Here is a 25,144-nt window from a genome sequence, read left to right as displayed (position 1 = left end):
ACATATAATGATGAACTGTACGGGCTGTACGTACAGTGACACTGACCTAGTTAGCAGAATAAAAGTCCAACGGCTTAGATGGCTGGGTCATGTAGAGAGAATGGACATCAACGCGCCAGACGGAAGGTCTTCGAATCCAATCCCGAGAGATGGCGCAGTAGAGGAAGGCCGAGACTCAGGTGGTGCACTCGGGTGGGTGAAGACCTCAACCAACTTGGCGTGCGAAACTGTAGGCAGCTAGCTAGAGACCGAGCTGGCTGGAGACGCATTTTGGTTGAGGCCCTTAAGTAAGTAAGTAAGTTAAAGCATAGCTTTTACTTGGAAAATGAAAAAATGTCAAATACCCAAATAGTGGTTATTTCAAAATGAAATGCATTCGAATGGAAACCCATATCGAATCTGAATTATGACTCCTTTAATTCATAGTGATTTTTTGAAATGTTGACCATGTTACTTAAGGTGTCTAAATGTACACTTAATTTTCTCGGTATCCTACTCTTCTGATTCTGACTATTAATTTTGTTGCCTAAAATAATGCATTAATATTTCAACAAATCTAAAACTCTTGTTAAAAATGTATGTTCTCTTCTCGACAGTTTCATTTTTCGCACGCTTGTCAATCTGTCAAGACTCGAAAAAACATAACCGGGTGTTTTTGTGTATTATTTTTCAAAATACATCCCAAAATATTAACTTTATTAAAGAAAAAAAGCAAATTAAACGCTCATAAAACTCTATCATGACCGAATCATCAAACAACAACAAGAAATACCACAATCGTGGCAATTGGAATAAATCTTCCAAGAGACAAACTTTAGAAATCGGACAGCGAGGTTTCTTGGCCACATGCAATTTCCGTGAAAGAGATTGTATCCGTGAATGCTACAATCTCCTCAATCATTATGCCAACGAGCTTTATGGACCAATTGAAAAGAATCCCAATGAAAAGGATGAGGATCCAGAGCAGCCCGCCGAAGAAACAGACATTTCTGATGATCTTCAAAAGGAAATCGATGCCGCCAAAGCTGCATCGAAACCCGGCAAATTGTGTCGATTCAATTCGATAGATACTGGCACAAAGAATTGTATATTCATAAAAACAACACTTCCCAATCCGGTAGAACTGGGAACAAGAATCATCAAGGACATTGCCGAAACAAAGGTCCAAAAGACCAGATACCTTCTCCGATTGACGCCAATCGAAGTCGTTTGTCAAGCCAGTGTGGACGAGATTACAAAAGCTGCTGGAGCTCTGTTCGACAAGTATTTCCTCAAAGAGGGAAAGACATTTGCGATTGTCTTCAACAGAAGATTCAACAACGACATCAAACGAGATGAAATCATCAAGATTCTTGCTGACTTGGTGTTCGATAAAAATATGAAGAATAAGGTAGATTTAAAGAATGGCGAATTAGCGGTTATAGTGGAAATCATCAAAAAGAGATGTTGCCTATCCGTGGTCGAGGGTTACTTCAAGTATAAGAAGTACAATCTAATTGAACTCGCCTCCAACAAAACAACAGACACCGAATCCACAGACCAAAAGGAGACTGACAAAAAAGCGACGGAGGAAGATGTGGAAGTAAAGGAAACGGAAGAAAAGAATGATGACAAACCTCTTGACGATAACGAACAATCCAACCAAGATGAACCTTCGCCAAAAAAGTTTAAGGCAGCTGAAGAAAAGACTTCGAATTCAGATCCTGCCGAAGAGAGTCAAATAAAAACTGACGCAAATTGAAGTATTCTTAAGATTTATTTTTAATATACTCTTTGGTTATATATTGTTAGTTGTTTTTTTCTTCTGTTCCTTGAATTAAAATTAATAGCACACACCTTGGTTTCTTTCTTAAACTACTATCACCGTTTTTCTGTTAGCGATTGCGATTGCGACTTCGATTTCCGATCTATTTTCAGGATTTCTTTGCCAAAACTACACCGACGCCTTTGGCAACCTTCTCGTAGATGGAAAACATGAGAGCTGCTGTCAAAACTGTTTGCAGGATCTTTGCCTCCAATCCACGGAATAATCCTTTCGCTCCTTGTGCCCTCAATATTGTCAGAACCATTTGGATTGTCCCAGCATTCTTTGCAAATTCATCAGAGACCGATCGATGACGCTGCTTTGTCTGCACCAATTGTATGGGATATGTTAGGACAGTTGCAAATGCTTTAGCCGCTGCCCCAATCAAGAAGTAGGCCGGACTGGATATTTCTCCATAAGCATTTGTCAATCTTCTCTTCAACATCTCGTACATCATAAACTGCAAAGCGGGATTTATGACCAGCATCAGCGATGGAATGGTTCCAGACCACAACCCAGCTATTCCTTCGGTCTTTCCGATATACACAAGTCCCTCGAGAAGGTTTTTGTATTTTTTTGAGCTATCATCGACGAGACCGCTTACTCCTCGCATCTTAATACGGGTATTGACTACCCAAAAAGGAGTTGTCGATAGGACATTGATAATCCCAGCTATCGATCCCAGGAACAGGTCACGTATGGCACTTTGCTGAGCGCTGCCGTTTAGAGCCTTTAAACTATGGAATGCATAGAAGTAGACAAAATTTGAAATGCATAAGCTTTGTAACACCGGCACTAGACCGCGATAGAGAGTTGAAAAACCTTCTTCGCGAACCAATTGCTGAATGACTTGGAGAGTGTTGAGGGCCTTCCTACGATCTGTGTTTTCAACTGAAATGGTAACAAAATCGTTCTTTTATTTGTGTGATCATTAGTTCGTGTTTCATACAAATCTTCTAAAAGAATTAAAGAGATATGTATATGAGTAAAACTTTCTAAGAAAAAAGATTCATAAAAATAAAACATTAAATTGCTGAAATGTCTTTTACTTTTTTATTTAAAATTCTGAAATTCTCTTGGTTGAAGCTGATTTCGCATGTAACCTCTTTCAACGAATCATCGAGAAGAAAGATAAATTAAGACCTTTCAATAACAAGAGCTTAATTAAAGGACGAAAAGTTCAGTTTCTGGGTCTTATTTGAGTACACTCTCAAAACAGGTCGCATGTATTTACGATTAGGTACAACTGTACCTCAACCCATGGTGAGAATGATTACACTGATTAAAATTATCAATATGAGCCTAGGCAACACTCCTGCAGCAAGTTGTAGTCAAAATATTTTTAAGTTAATAAGTTAAAGAAAACAAACAGAAATGCAACCATGCATAACTAAGAATGTTGTGACTTATGCTGATTCTGTATTAATATTTTGCTTACTGAAAACATTAATTTACCTTGTAATCGTGATCGCACTGTGTCCAATGGATAAAATACCGACATGGCAATTACACCTCCCTATAGAAAAATTAAAACATACATAAGATAAGTACAATACATAAAATAGCATTTAATGTGCGGATATTGAACTTATTAAACTCTATAGTGAACTTTGACCTCAGGTAAGTGTCTTAATTCTCTTCAAGGTTTACAGTAGGTATAAACATATGTAGGTATACTTACTGTCGCCCCAGATACAGCATGAACCCAGGATTGATAGCTAAACACTTGACTTAATTTAGATTGTGACATGTTGTTGGGTTTTGTTAATGTTTCATAAATTGGAATAATATTAAAATAAATGTATGTTCCCTCCTCCAGGTGAATGAATCGATATATAAATAGAACCAGCAAGCAATTCTGTGTGTAGTCAATAAATCTAAACAAAGAATCAACTTAATTTATTTTTTCATTGCACAAAAAAGTAATAGGTATTCTTTCTTTCAATAGCCGGATAGTGAATTGATAAGATTATGTTTGAATGTGTTTTATTCTTTTCTAAGATTCTTTATTTTGTTTCGTATTGTTTCGACAGAATTATGTTTAATAGAAATGCACTTCAGTTTCCGGCAATTAATCGGCTTTCGTCTTTCTTGATGGTTTAGTTCGTTTTATTTCATTATTTTCAAATAGAAGAAACTTTAAAGTACATTGCATACAAGAAAAAACTTACACCAATAACGAGCTGACGAATGTCATGAAAGGAAAATGTAAAAGGGGTGGAACAGCTGATGTTTGACATTTAAAAAAGAACTTATTTTAATATCGATACTTGAAATATTTGCAGTTCCGGTTCCGGCTGTTACTTTTCGAAAATTAAATAGAAACTTGTAGTCTTCTTTTTGCCAATATGAATTTTCATCAGGTATTTTCGTGTAAAAAAGATTAAAATTAGTTATTATTGTAATTTTGTTCAGAAGCTGTGCTTCACGGTACACGCAAAGTACTAAAAGAAAATAATTTTACTTTTTACCGGAAAACGATTACATTTAAAGGAAAAAAATATAATTTATCGTTTCAATAAAACACAGTCTCAAATATAGATTAGATTTAGATTAAATTAAACATTTTATTTCTTTAAATCCACTCTAATAAAAATTTTACTTTTATTAATTAAAATAGGTTGGGTGACCCTTAAAAGAAACTTTAAAAAAGAAAGTTAAAATATCGTAAATTTATGTAATGTATACAGAAATTAAATTAAATTGAAGTTAAACATTTTAAGAAAACATCAGGTAGAACCATTTACAAAAAATTCAATACTTTCATTATCATGACTAAGGAGCCAATATATTAAACTTGTTTCATAAATAACAAATGAGAAGTTTGCATCCTGATAGAATGGGGGAGTCTATATTGAATATCCGACATGAGGAAACATTATACAAATTTCTAAATGCAGTTGTTCGATATACTGGTATAGAAACTTGAAGAAATTCCATATTCTAGTTTCGAATGAAAAATGCCATAATAAATTTTAAGTAGCAGCTTGGAAGAGCAAACTTTACGCAAAAAGAAGAAGTTTCTAAGAGTGCACCGAAAATATTGTCTAAGATTCTCTGTGTTGTTATAAAACCTCATTCTAGAATCAATTATTAATCCCAAATACTTGAATTCATTAACTATTTCAAATTTAAAGCATTTATCCCTACAGCTCATGGAATCCGTGAATGTTATGGAAGTAACCATAGGATTACAGGTGCAGTTAAAAAGCTTGAATTTTGGACACTTAGTAGCATGAAAAAAGAAATCAGCATTAATAATCATTCTGCCAGATAAACTGAAAAACATTATCTTGGTTTTAGAACTAATTATCAATTTGTGCTTTGCAAAACAGATTCTTAACAAGCTGAGATCCCAATTTATATCGAATATAAGATTCAGACAACTATCTGTACCATACGAAAAACCAAAATCATCTGCAAAGGCTGTCAGAGAACCCTTAAAGACAAACTGAATAAAGAATTAATGTATACCAAAAAAGTATTGGTCCTAAAATCGAACCTTGTGGAACTCCTAAATCGAATGTCTTTATATCACTCCTAACACCATCAAAATTCACTCTTTGGGCTCTTAAATTTAAATAAGATCTTAGCCAATCATTAATGAATCCTCGAAACCCAGCACTTTCAAGTTTGCTTACCAAAATTATTAACCATGTCAAAGGCTTTTGATATGTCAACAAACAATCCGGCTTTATTATTTTTTCTATCAAGACTTACAAATATTTGAGAACAGAAATGTAACAACACATCTTCGGTTGATTTATTGCTTTGAAAACCAAACTGAACATCACTAAACAATTTTGTTCTCTTTAAAAAGCTCACCATTCTATTTTGTATAGCTTTTTCAAAAATCTTACTTATCGAGGGCAAGAGTGATATAGGCCTATAGTTACCCAGATCATTAGTTGCTCTTTTCTTGAAAAGTGGCAAGATATTGGCACATTTAAGAGCAACCGGAAATACTCCAGAAAGAATACTTTTGTTAAAGAAATGTGCCAAAACATCAATTATAAAACATGCTACATTTTTCAAACAAACATTTGAAATGCCATCATAACCAAAAAAGTTTGAAGTTTTTAAGAATCTCTAAACTAGATATAGGCTCAAACACAAAACTTTGGCTTTTATTACTGAATGGACTACAAATGATGGGTGACTAGAACTAGCTTGTAGATTAAGTGAAATCGTTGAAAAGTATTCATTGAATGCATTAGCAATTGCAATTTTATCTGAGACCACACGACCATTAACATTGACAACAGATGGTTGTTTTTTGCACTGAGATTTATTAAGTATACTATTCACTTTTCGGAACGATATCAAAAGAAGCATCAGAAATGTATCTACAAAGGATATCAATAAATATGTCATACGATTTGGAAGGATCACTCTCGGCAAAAACTTCTTCCCAAAACTTAAAAAACAAATTAGTTTTAAGCCTACTAAAATCGATATATTCGATATCCTTAGCCACGAGGTATTTGATAGCTTTAAGATGAAAGAAGGCAACAACTGTTAAAGACCTTAATTTCTAACAAGAAAGTTCTGTCGACTTTGTATATGCGACACATAGGAGCTGTATTTCAAGAATTAAAAAATAAAATAAATTAGGTGGCACAACGAGAGAACCAGGACCTAGTGACTTACAACTCTCAACCATTCCTGTGTGCGAGTAATTGCAGAAACGAAGGGTACCTACATTTTATATGCCGAATCCGAACAGCTAATTTGAGAAAGAACTTTTTCATGACAAGAATTACTCTTGAAGTAATTTGTCAATTCCTCGCAAGAGGCAGTACCCGCGAATAAAATTTTAGGTAGCACAGGCAGTGATTGAACAAAAGACCCCTCGCATGTAAGTCCAACATGACAGTATAACGATTGTAGAGAAGTCACAAAAAGTGGGAATGGTATATTAATTGTGTGTCTGTCCATAACTCTACAGAGAATAAACCTTTGTCACAATTGAGCTTAAACTCGGAAATAAGGCTAAGAGATTTACCATAGGCGTTTTTATTCTTTTGTAAGACTAAAAATAACAGTCAAGAAAAGAAAATTAGAATTTTGTCAAAAAAAGCACGATAGATTTCTATGAAATCAATATAACAAATTAATGCCATTCAAGTTTTTGAAAAGAAACTTATTTTGCAGGTATATTTTTTAAAGGTTACAATAGGGGAATTCACGATCTAGTGCATTTAGTCCGGGAATTGCACAACATAGTGAACGCCTGAAATGCAAATAAAAGAGCAAGGTGTTCTTGCAACGATTTTTGACAGTTGTGAGAACAGCTGATTATTGTTATTCTTATTTTTATGTGAAATTCAAAAGTTTATTTTGGTTTTAATATGCCGAGAAAAACTGAAAAAAATAAACAAATTATTGATTCGCTTATTGAAGAAGCTGCTGCTACAATTATTGATGAATTTAAGTCAATTATTCTTATACATAATTTCGGCAATTGACCACTTTTTATTCGGGTTTTCTGTTTTTAGATAAGCCATGTTGATTATTTAAATATCAGCTGATTTATTGCTGTCAAAACACTGTTGCTAATGCTTGTGCATTTGTATACTTTAGGGTTTCAGCGAAGTAAATTTGCAATACTGAAGCATGTGCATATTGATATATTTTGTTAGTGTAGAGCATCTGCATGCACAAAAAATATGCACATGCACTGATGCAAGACCATTTACACCCGATCGTGAATTCCCCTAATATTGTTAATATCTCTATACAGATTCTTCGGTTTTCACAAGGAAGTTCGTGCGATCCAGTCGTTAAATGTATTTATACAACAGTGTTTACCTTCGACTCTTTTAGACAACTCATTTCTACGCCTTGTCATTCTACTTCTTTCCATAACTTGGTGGTTTAAAATAAAACATAAATAAAGGCAAACACTTTTAATTTTTCAAAACAACGAGTGGAAGCAACAAAAGAGGCCAATGTGAAATCTGTCTATGTAAACACGTTATGCTACGAGAATAGAATAGACCTTAAGGCTAGGCGCGCACATGCATCTTTTTCGAAACCAAATAGTTCTATCGTTAGTTGCCCAAACATCGCGCACATAAGCAACTCCGGAAGTAATCAACGAAATAAACCAATACGCAGGAGGCATTTATTCACTTTGACTAAATTTTTTTCTCTCTTGCACTTACAGAAAATTATTTAACGATTTAGTTAAATGTCCGCGCAGTTACCTATAATTCCTTGTGACACAAAACTAAGGAATTGGTTCGAGGTGATCGTCTAGCTTGTGTCAAAACACAAACTAAAAAGTTGCTCGAATGAGCGACAGAATAGTTTCTGCATGTGCGCGGACTCTCATATAAGTCTATATTTTTCAGTTTAGAAAACAAACAATTTCGAAACTGTCTGTAGGTTCAGCGGAAATTTGGCGATACTTTTGGAAACTCAATTTTTGTATTTTGTTTATTTTATCAAACTTTATAATAATAGATATCCTTAAACTTGACATTCACGACGGAGCTAATTGGCTCCGAACCATTTGTACCCGGTCCAAATGGACATGGTCCAAATGGACATGGTCCAAATTTTGTAGAGATAGAGTGAGATAGTTGTTAAGTTCCGAGATAAGGTTGTCTTAGCAGACAGAACTACTTTGCTAATTGGTTCCCCACAAACAGCAGGGCTTAACCTTGGCTATCGTTGTATTGGCTTCGTTGATTTTTTATATCAGTTTTCCTTCACGGTCGGTTTTGGATTGGCTTGGATCCATGTGACTCTTTCGCTCTGTCGGGTATAGCTATCTGTATAGTTTCTTTGAAAAAAAAACCTTCTTGAGACCCAGAAACATGAACCAAACCTTTAAGAGGCTAAATAGGTGAAATAACTTTAACGGGGATATATCTAGGCGGAGTCCATATCTAGTATGTGAATGCCTGCGATTTAAATTGATAGATCCTTAGACACTTTACAAAGTATTTTATCTAGTGTATTAAATCCTCTCTATGAAGTTTGATTTGTCTCAAACTGTCATTTGCCAAAGTTATGTTTGTTTTGATTGTATTTAAATAATTTCAGTAAAAACTTGACATCAGAGTACTATTTTCAAAACCTTGAACGTATTTCAAAAATTAACAATACTTTGCAAAAAATTAATAAATCAAAATCATCGCTAGAGATAAAAATCAAGTTTATGAAAATCCTAGAACGATCAAAGCGAAGCTTAGAGCCTTCTGTTATAGTTATGAAATATGCACTTAAGCACTGAATTCATATTTTTATCGGGTATATGTTGTGTTGATTTTATATAGGCCGGCAAATGTTTTCGGAATTAGTTTTTGGTTCAAATCAGATTTCTGATTGATTGAACAAAATGTTAAGCAATTTACTTCCAGAAATTTGAATGTAATCAAATCCTTTACATCGTAAATTAAATGTAAAACATTTTCAAACAAATGAAAACTTTTTAAAATGTCTTAAGGTGCGGAATGGCCATAATACAAAGCAAAGAAAACATTCTTGTGTATCCACCCAAATCTTGCTACCAGTAAAAAGTCTAGTTATTGACTTTTGGCATCACTTGCATTCATTTGTTTTCTTTCGCGCCAAGATTCAAGATTTTAGTATTTCGAAACGTAAATTTTATTTTTTGACGATTCTGCAAAATAAATTATGAAAACATGGACATAATAAGTTCACCAATTATAGAAAGTTTCCAAAATGACACAAATAAAGAAGCATCAAATGATAATCCAGAAGAATTGCCAACAGAAACTGAGAACAGCAGTGCCAATAGTTCTTTGAATAAAATGGAATCTCTAATTGTCGAAGAAGACGACGATGACGAGGACAATCCTGACGATGGTCTTGGAACTGAGAGTCTAAGAATATCAGGCTCCGAAGGTGAAGATACTGAAAACATATCGCCCGTACGTCGAAAGAAACGTCCTACTCAGCAGATCATAGAGAGTGATGAAGAGAATGATGGTGAAGGTAAGTCGGACAAAGTTGAACCTCCAAACAGTGATTTGTCGAGTGGAGAGGACGATAAAATCCAGGATAGTGTTCAGAAATCCCAAGTAGCCGAAAAGCAGAAGAAGTTCTCAGCTTTGATAGACTCTGATAGTGAACCAGAAGAGGCGACAAACGATATTCAGGAAGATAGTCAAGGTGACGAAGTGAAGAAAACTTCCAAGGCGAATAAGAAAAAGAAGAATAAGAAGGACCAAAAGAAGAAAAAAGTCAATTCCTCATCGGAAAGTTCGGACAGTGAAAATGACGAAGAAGTTTCATCAAAATCTAAAGGAAAGAAAAAGCAGTCTGGAATCTCAAATCTTGTCGATTCTGATAGCGAATCTTCTTCAAATGCCAGCAGCGAAGGAGAAGGTAGAACTGAACAGGATAAAACACCTGCAGCACAGAAACCCAAGAAACAACAAAGAGTAAGAAATATTCACTTTTACACAAAAGTTTCTTTACAAATGCATTTGTCTAGGCATCAGCCAAAAAAGCCATGGATGAAATGCAAGCCATTCAAAGTGAAACCCAAAGGCTGTATCGTGAAACCCAGGTTAAGTAAGTAACCCCATTTACATAACAACTATGAACGAGACTAATTATTTGAATTGATTTAAGTATTCCGTACCATAAGCCAAAACGTCACACTCTCAAGGAGTTCCTTACCAGGCACACCATAGTCAAGCCAACCCTGAATCAAACTGGGAAAAGTCTTAAAATGACACCTGAGGAACTAGAAGAATATGCGTAAGCTGTAATTTACTTGAATAAGGGGATTTTATGTTAGAGAAAATCTTTGTAGCAAACAACTGGAGGAACGCGCCAAAGAAGCTACGGAATTCTTCAAAAGTGAATCCGAAGATGAACTTAAAGATGTTGAAGAAAATGAGTCGACTGAGAAGGAACCCGATGCTGTCATACCAATGGACACATCGACTACCGAGCCCAACGAACCCGAAGCACAACCGGACGCTTCTAAACCGTTGAACACCGAAGAAATCGACCAAATCCTACAAGAACATGAATTCATATCACAACCATCTACTCAGGAACTTCTTGAAATAGGAGTGACCCATAATAGCGAATCGGAAACACATCCAACTCCCTCCACTTCGACAGCCATAGAAGTTACCCCCAAGGAACCAGAACCTCAACCCAGTTCATCTTCGTCGAGGCCTTCAGCCTTAGCTGAACTTAAACGTCGACTTCTTGCTGAAAAGAATATACCCCTAGTTCCCACTCTGAAGGGCGATGCCAATATGATTATTGATTTTGAAACTGGAGATATGTTTGCACGCAAACCGACGGGAGTTGAAACCTTGTTCCAGCGTTTCATCATGTCCAATAAAAACAACAAAAAGAAACCCGAAGAACCAACTCCTAGGTGAATCTTAAATTATGGAACTACTTTCAAAACCTAGGTGGTATTAACATTTTTGCTTCTCTTCCTTTTCAACAGCCAAGAACTCCAAGAAACACTAAAAGTTGCTGTAATTCAGGAATCCAACAAAGAAAAAGAACCCAAACCAGGAGCGGCTTACATAAAACTCAAGGAAAACCTTCGAACGTTGATAAGTAGGAAACGCAAGCAAGAATTTCAAAAGAAGATCGAAGAGAATAAGGAAGAAGAAGACGAGTATAAGAAGTGTTGTGGTCTGGATGAAGATGATGAAGAAGACGAAGAGGATGAGGAGAGAAAATCAGAGAAGAAAACTAAGAAGACGCAACATGAAATTGTGGTAAGTAGTGGCAAAGGGAAATCTCTTAATCATCTTGTCTCCAACCACAAACCCTTCTTTCTTTTCTAGATTGACGAAGAAGAGAATGAAATCGACCAAGAGGAATATGAAAACGAAGATGAGGAAGAAGATGATCAAGCTCAAGACAGGAACAAGGACGAAGAAAATGAAGAAGATCCAGAGGAAGTTGAAGAAGACAATGATGAAGAGAACCAAGAAAATCAAGTCGAAAACGATGATGGTGATGATGACGAAAGTGAAAGCAGTAGCAGTGAAGAGGAAGACACTGAAGATCCATCAACAAAGAAACACCGTGTCATCAAAGCTTTCGAAGATTCTGATGATGAAGTTAACCCGGATTTAAATGGAACATCTACTAGCGTTCTTTTTGCCGAGGAAGCGCAGAAGAATCCTGAAGAAATTGAAGATGAACTATTGGACTTGTGTTCGGGAAAATTTGCTGAGACACAACGTGCCACAGTAATAAGTCAGATACCCATAACTCAAACGCCTGGAAATGTCACCGAAACCCAGCTTGAGGACTTGTGCTCAGGAGTTTTCAATGAGGAAACTCCCCAAATTGAACAGACTCAAGGTCCAGCGAAATCTCAAAAGACTGCTATGAGAATTCTATCCTCTGACGAGGAAAAGGAACCAGACGAAGAAAAAGATGTTGCCCAAATGGAAGGGGGAAGAAAGGTCAAAAAACTCACAAAGAAAAAGAAGAAACATATCAAATTAGGATTTTCCGATGATGAAGATGAGGACGAGCCAAACGCTGCCGCTGAAGAAGAGCTTGAAGAAGAAGAAGAAGTTGAAGAAGAAATCCCACAAACTTTCATCGACTATGATTCGGAAGAGAATGAAATCGAAGTTCAAATGTCTAAGAAAGATTGTGTTAAGCAAGCAAATGCCTTTTTAGAAAAAGAAGCCGAACTCTCCGAATCGGAATGGGGCAGTGCCGATGAAGATGAACAAAATCTGGACAGATATGACAATGAATTGGGTGATGAAGATGAATTCGACCAACAGAAGCTTCACACAGAACTTGAACAAATTCACATGTAAGTTTGTTTTCTTCTTTTTAGAGAATTTTCTTTATAATTTTTTGTTGGAATTTTTTAGGCGTAAAGTCCTCGATGATGATATTCGAGAAGTGAAGAAAATCCAAGAGATGCTCTTCGATGATGAAGAAGCAGATGGTGTCGGGAGACAACGTAAATTCCGCTGGAAGAATGTCGAGAGTGGTTTTAGTTTAGATGACCCCGCTGGCGGTGGTGCTAACAACGATGACCAAGTCGATAGTGCGGACGATGAAGAAGAAATAAAATGGCGTAAAATGCGTTTCGAAAGGGAACAGTTCCTCAAGGAAAAGACAAAAGAAGAGGTATATCAATTTATCTTATTTTTTCCCTTGCATCAGGACTTGAATATTTGTGTGTGTTTCAAAGATTATTGCAGATGTGTCTAAAACAGAACTCGGCAAAAAATTGCTCCATACTATGCAGCAAACCGAAATTGATGATTCAAAATACGTTATTGAAAAGGAAGTTATGGTGGCAAAGGAATACAAACCGGTTCCATTCTATGAGCAAGTAAAGAATTCATCCAAATTGAGACATTCGATGTTAAATTATGACAAAGAAATCCTTGCAAAAATGGTCAAAGCAATCGAGAAGTCTGGTGATTATGTTACAAATAGTAATGAACAAATAATGAGGAAAGCCAGTAATACTGGTAATTTTGTGTTTATTCCATTGACCGAAGAGGAAAATGAGGTAATTTTCGAAAACTATAACTTTCATTTCAAAGAAATGCATTTGATGATTTATATTTTTTGCTTTAAAATACGAAGTTGAGGAAGAGGAAAGCAGAAGAAGCAAGTAAAGGTAATGTGGCTAAGAAAAAGAAAACTAACGTGTCAACTAAACCACTGTTCCTGGACAAACTTTTATAATAATATAGTCCTGAGTAATGTATCTGTAAATAGTATGTTTTATGTTTTAAGCTAAGACTTTTTAAAAATTAATAAACGATGACTGCAATTTAAATATAAATATGTAATTATATGGAGTTTTACAAAAAGAGGTTTCATTTTGATATCGAAGAAAATGCGTTTTTTTTAATGAGAACCAGGGACTAGTGACTTACAACTCTCAACCATTCCTGTATGCGAGTGATTGCAAAGATGGAAGGGACTTACAGTTTATATGCCGAATCCGAACGGCTAATTTGAAAAAGCACTTTTTCATGGCAAGAATTACCCATGGAGAATTTGTCGATTCCTCGCAAGAGGCAGTACCCGTGAATAAAACTTTAGGTGGCATAGGCAGGAATCGAACCCAAGACTTCTCGCATGACAGTCCAACGCACTTTTTTTCAAATTCATTTTTATTAATTCAATCTTAAAGCTAGACAAAAATTCATAAAACTAGCCTAAGTAACCATAACTTACAACTAACTTAATGGTTCCATATGGACACTCTAAGTTAAATTATAACACTTAATACTAATGCCTTTCGGCTTTTACTTCAATTTAAATTTTATTCAGCTAAGGTCAGGTTAAATTGCTGAAGTTTCCTACTCCTTAATAGTAGCATGCTTTAGCAATGCAATTTGACCATAGATACAGGGTCCCTAATTTCAATGGTGGTGTGAGCGTCTTACATAATCCGTGCCGAAGAATGAAAGGCTAGTGGGCAAACCAGTCGCTAACAAGCTCATTCGGATGCCTTGGCAGGGTCCGTCTTATCTTCTGCCATACTCCGGTATATCGGCTCTGCCGGAGCTGACATCTTTTTTCCGACCTACTCGTGGGACCAAAATACAAGAAACTTAAACAAAATGGACGAAATAGACATGACGCCACAGACTTGGAGGATGAACTTTTGGCCTCCAGCCAGGAGACTTTAAAGGGGAGCTCATTTAGCGCTGGTAGTTCCAGCACTTGTGAGCAACTCAAAACCACAGAAAGTATAGGCAGTGCTATTCATTGCACTCCTATACTTCCTAAACCGTATACAAAACCGAAACCCTCGAGTAGCAGTGCAACTCAAGGAACCAAAAAATCATCTGAAGGCGCTCTTCTCAGGAACCGCTTCAAAACGGCCTCTCACAATCTTGCCAAGATTGCCAAAAATGAAGAGACCGGAGTGATTCATGAGAGGGACGCCCAAGATAAAATAATGTACCAGAAGGTTGTTGATGAATACACCAATCTTCTGGCCAGCCGAGAAAAGGCCTTTAAGCGATACAGACCTCAGGTAGAGACCTGCACGTCTCAGAAAAAGACCAAGCTTGACGACCGGACAAAGCCAGTGAAAGCACCATCTTCTGGAGCAGCGCAACAGCGTACTCTTAGTGAGGTTGTCAGGGATGACCTCCACGTAGCAGTTGTGGATGAGCTCTCCACAAACAGCAAAGGTCTGCTGAACGTGGGGAACTCTATCGAGGGCAAGCTCTCTGAGATGGTGTTTTCCTACACTATAACAAACAGTGAGGGCCACTACCCTAGTTTTGATTCTGGCGAGATGCTCAGGGGTGATAGGGTAAATAATTTTCTAGGGATTTCCTTAGTGAAAGCATTGCTAAGGTTAGCAATGACTGGGAGGGCTTGAAGCTCAAGCTTATCCCAGCAAAGAACATCCCTAGACAACCGAAGGCTCGCATTTGGTTGCCGCTCATGAGCATAAAGCCAAGCGGGCAGAACCTGATCCGCGGTCTTCAGATGCAAAATCCGCTGGTCCCCATGCACGATTGGGCTTAAGTTAAAGCAGAAGAACCGCAGAAGACCAGCGCCTCTTACCTTTGTGGATTAGCGAGGAGAGTCTAGGGCCGAATACAAACTTAGTTTTGGCATAAGGAATGCCAAAATTAAAATTCTGCAGAGTCAGGGAACAGACACCGACAACGCTGAAGACAACGTCGAGGATGACGGTGTTATAAGCGGAGTCGAGATCCCCAGCGAGTTGCCGGGCCCCAGCTCTGCAGCTAAAAATAATTAAAAATGCGCTGAAGGTCATCCAGATTATTCTGAAGCACTCTAAGTGCGCTTCAGATAATCTGAGAGTTTTTCTTGGGGAGGAAAACTTCGACATTGGCGTTATCCAAGAACCGTGGATAAACGGCCTCAAGGTACGAGGCCTCCAAGACAACCAATACGACCTCTTTTATAAAACTGAATTAAACCGAAGGTGGAGCAATTTACCCAACTGGATTAAATCTAGGAAGATATGGCCCACTTATAACGAAACCCCTACACACGATCTTCTATACAGACCAAGGCAAGACATAGCCAGGATTGTTGCGGTTAGTACCGTACATTGGCCTATAGGAGTTCATGCAGAGAAGTTGGGTATCTCTTACAACACCTTTTGCCGTAGCTGTAATGACCAAAGAGAAGGTAAAACGATAATCCATTTCCTTTGCAAATGTCCTGCTTTGGCAAACACTAGAATGAAATACTTTGGAAAAGCATTCTTTCAAGAACTTCATGAGCTATCTGAGACAAAGATTAGGGATCTAATCTTTTTTTCTCAATGCGACAAAATGGCTCTAACATAATCGCTATGAAGCTTCTCTATCAATCTATCCCTTTCAATCAAAGGTCAAACGAGTTTTTGGTATCAAAACGGCGCACTACAGCGCTAATTGGATCTCAGGCTAGGTTGCCTTTAGATCGTCATTTCTACCTACCTGGGTCAGCTGTTCTTTTCCACGTAAAACACTAACAAAAAGGTTAGTTTAAAGGGAAGTGCTTCAAAGTTTAAATGATTTTTTTAATTCCAAAATTAAAAAAAAAATGTATTTCCAACTTAAAGTACAAATTTTTACTTCGATGTATTCTATTACTGCTGGCATCACTGAAAAAATGTTATCGATTTTTCTATCGACTTTTGACATTTCATAAAACGAAAGAAGCATGGTAGTGTTGTAATGAAAACAAACTCTTAGCAAAAACTCTATCAAAAACAATTCCTTTAATAAAATTTGTAATTTTTTAATAATAACAACCTAACATGGGTAAAACTCGAGGTCCTCAAAAGAAGAAGCTGGAAATAGTCTTCAATCATGAGAAAAGAAAGTAAGTGTTTCAATACGTTTGATGTATTCAATTCGTCTCTTATTTATCAACTCTTCGTTTCAGAGACTTCTTGACGGGATTTCGGAAGCGTAAAAATGAGCGTAGAAAGAAGGCCAAGGAACAACTAGAGAACACACTGAAGGAAGAACGTAAACGTATCCGCAAAGAAATCAAAGATGGCTTGAGTCACTTGAAGAAATCCTTCGAACCCCTAAAAGAATTAACCGAGCAGGATAAGCTCGAAGAAGAATACGAAGATGATGATGTGAAGGTCAAGATTGTGGAACTCTCAACAAGTGATTTAGCCGCTCAGAATAATTTCATTGGTGAGAATCGGGGAGCTGCAAGTGAATCCGAAGAAGAAGCACCAGAATCGGATGAAGAAAATCAAGAAAATGAATTGGCGATTATTCCTGGAATGGAATTGGTTAATAAAAAGAAGACAAAAAGTAAATCTTCTGAGGAGAAATCATCCGGACCGAAAAATAAAATAACCAACAAAGAGTTGAAGAGTAAGAAAGATGTTGATCGGCTAAAGAAGACTAAGACATTCAATAAGTTAAAGAAGAGCAAAGCATTTAAGATGAAGGAACGTTTAGACAAAAAAGCCAATCAAAAGAAGCTGCGCAGGGATCAGAATAACACTCTAAAGAGTTTACCCAAGAGTGGTATAAGAAAGTTAAAGAAAAGCCGTCCCACAAAATTCAACAAAGGACGAATGATGAGCAGGAGACAAAGGAAAGAACGGAATAATTAGATCATTTTTAAATTTTATAAAATAAAAACATTTTTTAATTACAAACATTTATATGTATAATATATTTTTTTTTTAAATTAAAAATGAAGATTGCTGAGTATTATTTTTTTGGTAAACAATATCACAAGCCTTGAAGCTATTGCGATCAAAAATCCTTTTGAATTCGAATTTGTCCATCATTATAATTTCAGTCGAAAGTAAAATACTTTCGAGACTGGATTCTATTTTTCCAATATCCATACAAATTTTAGAAAAAATATATTATGATTGCTTTTGTAGCCAGGGTGAAGTTTTTAAAATATGTATTCTGCAGAAAAAAAATTAACAACTGTGCGTTAGATTCGTAAAAACTCAGAATTGTATAATCCGATTTGGAATGATTGTTTTGTTTTTTAGTCATAATCATCTCAATTACCAAGTCGAGAGATGGTAAGCGTTTTCAATATGAAATTGGTATAAAAATACTTTTAACCAATCAGGAACAGAAAACCTTTCTGAAAATATTACTCGGAGTAGTCAACAAAACTCTTAACATTATTTTCACAATAAAAAAAAAAAAACAAATTGATTGACTACTCCAAAGATTCTAGCAGCATTTAGTTAAAAAGTTTTTGGATTTTATTCTTATTTAAAGTAGTACACTTACTTATCCAAAAAACTAAACATTTTCAAAAGTTAAAGATTAATTCATAGAACAAAAAAAAACTAAATAAAACCAGTTTTAAAAGTTCAACAAATAATCGGAGAAAGTAAAATATCTTCAGTAAAAATCAAAGCAAAGCCTGGAAATCTGGAACGGCTTGAAGTCCATATGGGATGGATTTAACCAAATTTTGGTACAGCTCAGGCTGATAGAGTTTCAAGCTTCAATTAAAGCCTACGAGTACTAAAGCTGATTTAGCGAGTTAAATTTGTGTGTTTTACACACTCTCCTGGCCAATTCCTCCCACAGATGTTCAATCACATTGAGGTCTGGGCTCTATGCTGGTGTATCAATGAGTTTGGAGCAATAATGGGTCAACCACATCTTTGCAACACCGGATGTGTGCTTGGGATCATTTTCCTGATAGAAAGCAAATTTATTTGCGATTCCCAGTTTTTCCGAACTCTGCTTCACATTTTATTTCAAAATGTTGAGGTTGGCAAATTTGTCCATTTTACTATCTATAAAATGCAAATTGCCTACCCGAGCACTTGACATGCAGTCCCAAACCATGACAGAGCCCCCTCCGTGTTTTATTGTGGCTATGCAAATTAAATTAGCTCTCATCAGTGAACAAGACCTTGAAGCACCGAAAACTGCAAATTAAAATATATTTTTTTAAGAAATATGATTACATTACCATATTGTAAAAATCTTCTTTTTTCAATAAATACTCTTTCGCGTAGTTTAACCTTCTATTTAGGCTAATATATGTTTTTTTTTCTGGAAACTCTTCCATAGTATTCGTATCTATGGAGAGTGTTGCGAACAGTATTGAGGCAAACATCCTTTCCAATACGATTTTTAAAAGAAATTTGAAGATCTTTTGCTGTTATGGATTTTTTAAAAAGTTCTTTTAATACTGACCGCTCTTCTCTTTCATTTAAAAGTTTGCCTTAACTTTCTCGGCTTTTGTTGGCCAATCTACATTCATCACTATACCTTTTGATGATATCTTGGACTGTTGATTTGCCTCGTCCAACCAACTCGGCAATTTCTCTTATTGTTTTTTCCTTAAAAAATATTTTTTTAATTAATTGCCTTAGTTCGACACTTGTTAGTTTTCCACTTGGAGCCATTTTTGCACTACTTGGTTGAAGATTCATTGAAAGATTGGTTAGACAAAAAAAAACTGCTTGGAGTTAAAGTAACTGTATTTTTCATTTACACTCTTTGCTTTGTCTTATTATTGGTTGAACTTTAAAAACTGGTTTTATTTAATTTTACTCTTTGAATAAACCGTTAACATTTGAAAATGTTTAGTTTTTTTTGTTGTTTTTTGGATAAGTAAGTGAAGTACTTTAAATAAGGACAAAAAATATAAATATAGCGGTTTTTATAGCACATTTTATATAATGAAATCATTGTCCGATTATGCGTTGGAGCCACTGTATGAAACATTTAATTTTTTTGTATAACATTAATTTAAATCATAAGTTGTAGAGCTTGAAATTTCCTTCATCTTCTGTTAACAACAAACCAAAAGAATAAAGGCAAAATTTGAGGGGGTTTCGACATTTACATCACACACATCATTTAGGAAAAAAACAATTTTTAAATTTTCTTTTTGTTGACTTGTGTTTTGAAGGAATGGAAAAGAACGAATACGCGACATAACTATAACCAAGGATTTTTGACGATCGTCTATTTTTTAATTGCTATAAAATTAAAATAAAGCGATGCTTCTTGTTAAGATTAAACGTTTGTCAAGTTTGAAGGTAATTTATTTCCATAAAACGTTGCAAATGAGACGTGCCCAGTTACAAAAATGGTATCTTTTAAAAATCTAGGATTTTCGGTTTGATCAGCCTACCAGACGTCACTTGACTTTTTAGGCCAAAATAATGACATTAAATCTTTAAATAAATATATTTTACTAAAAGATTAAAGTTTTTTGTGCATGTTCAAGACGCCAAACAAGTTCAAAAAACATTTGGCAGTCATTAGATTTTCTTTAATGGATAGTGCATACTATAAAGCCAAAGAAATAAACTATTGAAACAATCCACATGAAACTTTTTATTGCAGGAAGCAACTTACATAGGTCCTTACTTTTGTGCTGTTAGTAACTGCTGAACTGCTTTTTGCGTTCACGTCTCCTTTTTAAGGGTCCGTAGGGTGACCTAAATCATCCAGTGTTCTTATATCGTGTTCTCATATCGTACTTCTAATTTAAAGTGTCTTCTAAAAAGTGACAAACGTGAGGGTGGAGCTGTATCTCAAGAAAAAAGCTTCTACAGCTATTTCGGGCAAAAATTAGTATTCGGGCATAGTGATGAAATGTTGCTAAACGATGAGCATAGCAATAATATAAAATTTGGTAGTTATCTGACTATCTTCTGGCTCCGGTTGTGTGTTGAGATGGTCTATAATTAGAAATTACTCAAAAGTAATTTAATATATTCGTTTCAGTAAAACTAAAATTTAAAATAATATTTTATTATACAAAAATAATTACGAATTTTTTAAAAATTTTGTTTTGTTTTGGTTATCGAATTTCTTAAGAGTGACATAAAAGACGTGACAAATCAAAGTGTCCTCCTTATTGTTCGGTTCCAGATTTTTGTGTTTCAAGAATAATTAATTTATTTTAATACACAGTTTCCTTTTCGACATTTTGTCATAAAACTATCAGTCCAAAAATTTAGCCGATAATACTTTATTGTCTCTATTTAACATCGGAACAGGAAAATATAATTGCAATGAAATGAAACTTTACGTATAAGTCAATTATTTTATTAATTTACTCGTTGACACACTCTATAGTGCATCACCAACGATGTGTGACACCAGCACTTGTCAATTTGCTCTCCATTATTCATTGGAGCTTAATTTGTTTACTGGCTCCCTGCTCCTCTATTACCCCCCCCCCCCCCTTAAAGACGGGATTCAAAACTACCCGAGATACATCTTTTTCAAGCTAAAGCTCTTTCTTGAGCTCTTAAAAATTCATACCTCAGCCAGGGCCGACCCTAGTCAAACTTGTGCACTGTGCAAGATTTGTAGAAAGCGCCTTTTTTTTATATTTTTACACACAAACTGATAGGTACACAAGCATAAGCCTTTCCCACATCACCCAAGAGGTACACCAAAAACACATTATTTTTTCTCGTTGAATTCGTCCAGTTTTGTATCTTCATATAGGGTGTTTTTGAGGTAGACTGTCAATACGTTTTTTTATTGAGATATCCCCTGTAGGTCTAAACCATAAACTAAAACGCAGCGAAGAAATGAGCTGAGGGGGAAAGTTTAAACTTAGAAACTCATTACTTTAAATCATTGTTTCGGCTCTAATATAGTTTCAGGACATTTATCAGGGGTGCCAGCACGTAACTTGATACAATCGAGGATTGTCGATCAACTCCAAACGAGTTCCATTGTGAACTTTTACTTAAAAAAGTCAAATGAGTTTACTTTGAAATTATTTCATTCTACTTTCAATTTTAAGTCTTTTCCGAAATGTTTTTCTTGGCTTCGGAGAGTGAAAGTGAAGGCGAAGAAGTGTCCAGTGCTAAAATCAAAAGAAGATATTTGAGAGATAATAGCAACCCATTCGAATTGAGTAAAAATAAGTAAATATTCAAAACGAAAAGAAAGATCGTGTACAAGGGCGGCTGTACCTTAAGTGCGCTCGTGCGCTGAACACCCAATTCAAAAGATTCTATATTTTTATATTACCATATAAATATTTATTTTTTACTTTTAAACATACAAAAACATAAAAAAACTGAAATTTCCAGCTATGCCTCAACAATTAAAATAAAAATAAGTTTTATTTTCCCTGTGCAGAAAAATTCTCGTGCGCTTCGGCGAGTGCACGAGAATTGCTTATATAACTTGTATGAGTTACATGCTTATAGGCCTGACGCGTGAAACAAAAGATATTTCATTGAAATATACCGATTAATGAGTCTGCTCTCGTGCGCCGCACGAGCTCATCGAAAATTGCAGAAATATACAGAGCACCCGTTCGATGTTTGAATTTTTTGTATGTTTGAAGCTGGCAAGGATGACTAGATGATAATTCATCATATTCATAGTAGCTGTATTATGTTCTGTGCCGAGTTATTAACTTCAAATAGGAAGGTATTGTAAATGGTTCCGATTTGTCAAATTGAAAATGTTGACATTTCTCGACGTTTCAAGGTCCCTAGAGTCGAAATAAAAGATTTTTAGAAAGATGTCTGTGCGTGCGTGTGTACGTACGTTTGTACGTCCGTACGTTCGAGACGTTTTTTTCGTTGTCCATAGCTCAAGAACCGAAAGAGATTTCGATATCAAATAAATTTTGTTATACAGATAATAAGGGACAAAGATGCAGAAAGGGCTCTCAAGAAAATTGCGTGGTTTGTTTTTTTTTTACCATAGCAGTTTGAAAAAAAGGTGAAAATTTTGGTAAACCCTAACTATCTTACAAACCAAAACGCTAGAGACTTGAATATAATATATAATAAATTGATGCGTGTTATCAACATTTTTTGAAAAAAAATCCATTTAACGGTTTTTTTTATAAATCAAAAATTAAAAAAAAACATTACTCAAAGTTGGTAAAAACTGATTATCGATTCAAATATCTTTTCAAAAACTTGTAATTTAGGCTTCAAACTTATTTTATCTTAAGAGAAATATTTTTTTTTTTTCAAAATTCAAAATTTTTTACAAGGAATAAAAACCTAAACAAAAAAATCAATATAAGTTGTTAAAAATTGATTTTCGACTCAAATATCTTTTTAAAACTTAGAGATATTGGCTTTTATTTACTTTTATCTTTCGAAAAATATTGTTGTCAACATTCGGTAAATATTTGAAAAAAATCGAATTGACAGTTTTTTTTACAAAAAAGTAAAAACCGAAAAAAAATGATATTCGACTCAAATATATTTTCAAACCTGGTAGATATTGGTTTTGTGGATGTGAACGTCTTAATGCACTTTTGTTTTCGTTGCATTATTTTTAGTGGAGAATCAATTTGGACAGAAACTGAAATATTTGACGCATTTAAGTGAAAAAATAAAAAAACACGATTCTTCGCAAGTACATTTACAAAATGTAATGAGTTTGTCTGTGTTAGGCACGGTTAACATTCGTAATCAGCTTGATTCTGTGTATAGAAATAATATCCAAAAGTCGAACAAACAAGTTGACAAAAACAGGTATATTTTATCACGTCTTATCGATTGTGTTAAGTTTTGTGGTGCATTTCAAATTGGCTTTGCGAGGTCACGATGAAACAATTGAGTCAAATAATTCTGGGGTATTTCGCGTTTTAGTAGACTTTGTATCAGATTTGGATACAGTCATGAAGGAGCATCTCACATTGTCTACAGTCTTCAAAGGTACAAAAGTGTAAGTCAAAGCAAAAGCGTACATACATTTTTTGCCAGCCTTTAAGCTTTTCCAAAGTTTTTTAGGATCTCCGAAGCGTACAGAGATTTTGAAAAAATATTGTATGAAAGAAGATTACAGCTGCTCCGCAAACGTGATGGATCTTTAATTCTTGAACGGTTAACTCAGTACATAGATACATGGAGCCTTTAAAAGAATGCATGGCCACCATTATAGAAACGGAAAGGGATACAAATTCTGTAAATCAAGCTGATATGCTTATATTGGCTTAATTTGTTTCAATCTATTCTGCCACATATTGAAATTTTATTCAAACAATTTCAGAAAAGTAATATTGATTTGGTTCATATAAAAAACTGTGTTAATGATTTTGAAATCAGTATACAAAGTGTACGTAATACGTAGATCAACTTGAAGAACCTCCTCAAAAAAGGTTTAAATCGGCCATCTCTGTCATAGCAAAAGAAGTGTGCGATATAATTATTACTCAAGTGAAAGATAGATTTAATTTTTGTAATCATTTGATTGCGGCTAAATTATTTTCCTGCAAAACTTTAAAACATACCGTTCTACTTTTCCCGATAAAGATTTCACGATCACAGTTTGCACTTACGCTGCTTTGGACGAAAAAAAAAATCGAAAATCTACAATTACAATCGCAACGATTTCATCAGTGCAAATAGAGCTGTTGCAATTTTAAAATTGTTTCATAATAATGACCTCTCTGAATCATTTTCAGAGTCAATGCAACTACTTCGAATTCTGTGCACTATACCAATGACGTCGGTAGGGAGCGAGCGATGTTTTTCGACTCTAAAAAGAATAAAAACTTTTTTGCGAAACACCATGTCTCAGGATCGACTAAATGCACTTTCTGAACTAAGCATTGACAAAACTGTATACAAACAATACCTGATTTCAATAAAAAAGTGATTGAACATTTCGCTTCCGAAAAATGTCGTCGCATTGGTTTAATTGTATAAAAAGTACTAAAAAATCAATATATTTTATTTAAATTGTTTTTTGTTTTCAATTCTAATCATCAAACTTTGATAACAGGAAAAGTGCACCACCAGTTCGAAAACTCACCAGCCGCCACTGATCGTGTATAACATTTGTAAAACAATTTTTTGTTTGAACTTTGTGCAGCACTTTAGAGTCAACAAGGGATGTTTTCACAAGATACTCAACTCGTTAGATCTTCCAGAAGACAGAAAAAGAAGATCAGTTCCACCACTTCTACAGCTTTGTGCAACATTAAATCTCCTAGCCAGTGGGAGTTACCAAACCAATGTTGGAACGAATGTGTTGCTAAGTATGGTACGGAGAACAGTTTCCAAGTTCTTTCGCCGAAAGTTGAGTCTCCTGGAAAATAAGTATTGTCCGCAATAGATTAAATTTGATTGCTCTAAATTTGGAGACAGCAAGGAGTATTATTATATTATAAGAAATTTAAACTAACGGGAATACTGGGCTGCGTTGATGGTACTCATATTTTTCCTCCCTTGGGCAGTTTTAAGAATTCCCCTCGCTAAACCAACGTGAGAACTCATAAAATTGGTCAAAATCTCAGTCTGTTTTTTATTTATTGACATATTATTTTGTTTTTCCATTTTTCTAACACAAAAATCACTCCCGACAAATAATTTCTGTCGATTTTTCAAACGTTAATTTGAATTTTGTGTGCTGCCAAATATGCCGAAACAATCGAGTACACTCG

The 25,144-nt window shown here is 35.2% G+C and overlaps 4 protein-coding genes across 4 annotated transcripts; 3 read left to right on the top strand and 1 right to left on the bottom strand.

Moving 5' to 3' along the window:
* Positions 1-607: 607 nt before the first annotated feature.
* Positions 608-1,790, top strand: LOC129944088 (THUMP domain-containing protein 1 homolog). The gene has a single exon (XM_056053268.1). The coding sequence runs from the start codon at positions 740-742 to the stop codon at positions 1,739-1,741; it is 1,002 nt and encodes a 333-aa protein (XP_055909243.1). The 5' UTR covers positions 608-739; the 3' UTR covers positions 1,742-1,790.
* Positions 1,738-3,976, bottom strand: LOC129944089 (peroxisomal membrane protein PMP34). Its single transcript, XM_056053269.1, has 3 exons — positions 3,486-3,976; positions 3,260-3,320; positions 1,738-2,695 (listed from the first exon to the last, which is right to left on the bottom strand). The coding sequence occupies exons 1-3, from the start codon at positions 3,552-3,554 to the stop codon at positions 1,914-1,916; spliced, it is 912 nt and encodes a 303-aa protein (XP_055909244.1). The 5' UTR covers positions 3,555-3,976; the 3' UTR covers positions 1,738-1,913.
* Positions 3,977-9,391: 5,415 nt separating this feature from the next.
* On the top strand, positions 9,392-13,599 carry LOC129948043 (claspin). The gene is made up of 9 exons (XM_056058854.1): positions 9,392-10,221; positions 10,275-10,354; positions 10,415-10,543; positions 10,599-11,180; positions 11,256-11,535; positions 11,605-12,599; positions 12,661-12,922; positions 12,987-13,313; positions 13,391-13,599. Exons 1-9 carry the CDS (start codon positions 9,460-9,462, stop codon positions 13,490-13,492), a joined length of 3,519 nt encoding a protein of 1,172 aa, XP_055914829.1. The 5' UTR covers positions 9,392-9,459; the 3' UTR covers positions 13,493-13,599.
* A 2,848-nt stretch (positions 13,600-16,447) lies between these two features.
* Positions 16,448-17,422, top strand: LOC129946114 (nucleolar protein 12). The gene is made up of 2 exons (XM_056056155.1): positions 16,448-16,618; positions 16,682-17,422. Exons 1-2 carry the CDS (start codon positions 16,554-16,556, stop codon positions 17,373-17,375), a joined length of 759 nt encoding a protein of 252 aa, XP_055912130.1. The 5' UTR covers positions 16,448-16,553; the 3' UTR covers positions 17,376-17,422.
* Positions 17,423-25,144: the final 7,722 nt, after the last annotated feature.

The sequence above is a fragment of the Eupeodes corollae genome, chromosome 2 (genome assembly GCF_945859685.1).
Source record: "Eupeodes corollae chromosome 2, idEupCoro1.1, whole genome shotgun sequence".
Lineage (NCBI taxonomy): Eukaryota > Metazoa > Arthropoda > Insecta > Diptera > Syrphidae > Eupeodes > Eupeodes corollae.
This window is presented reverse-complemented; position numbering and strand designations above follow the sequence as displayed.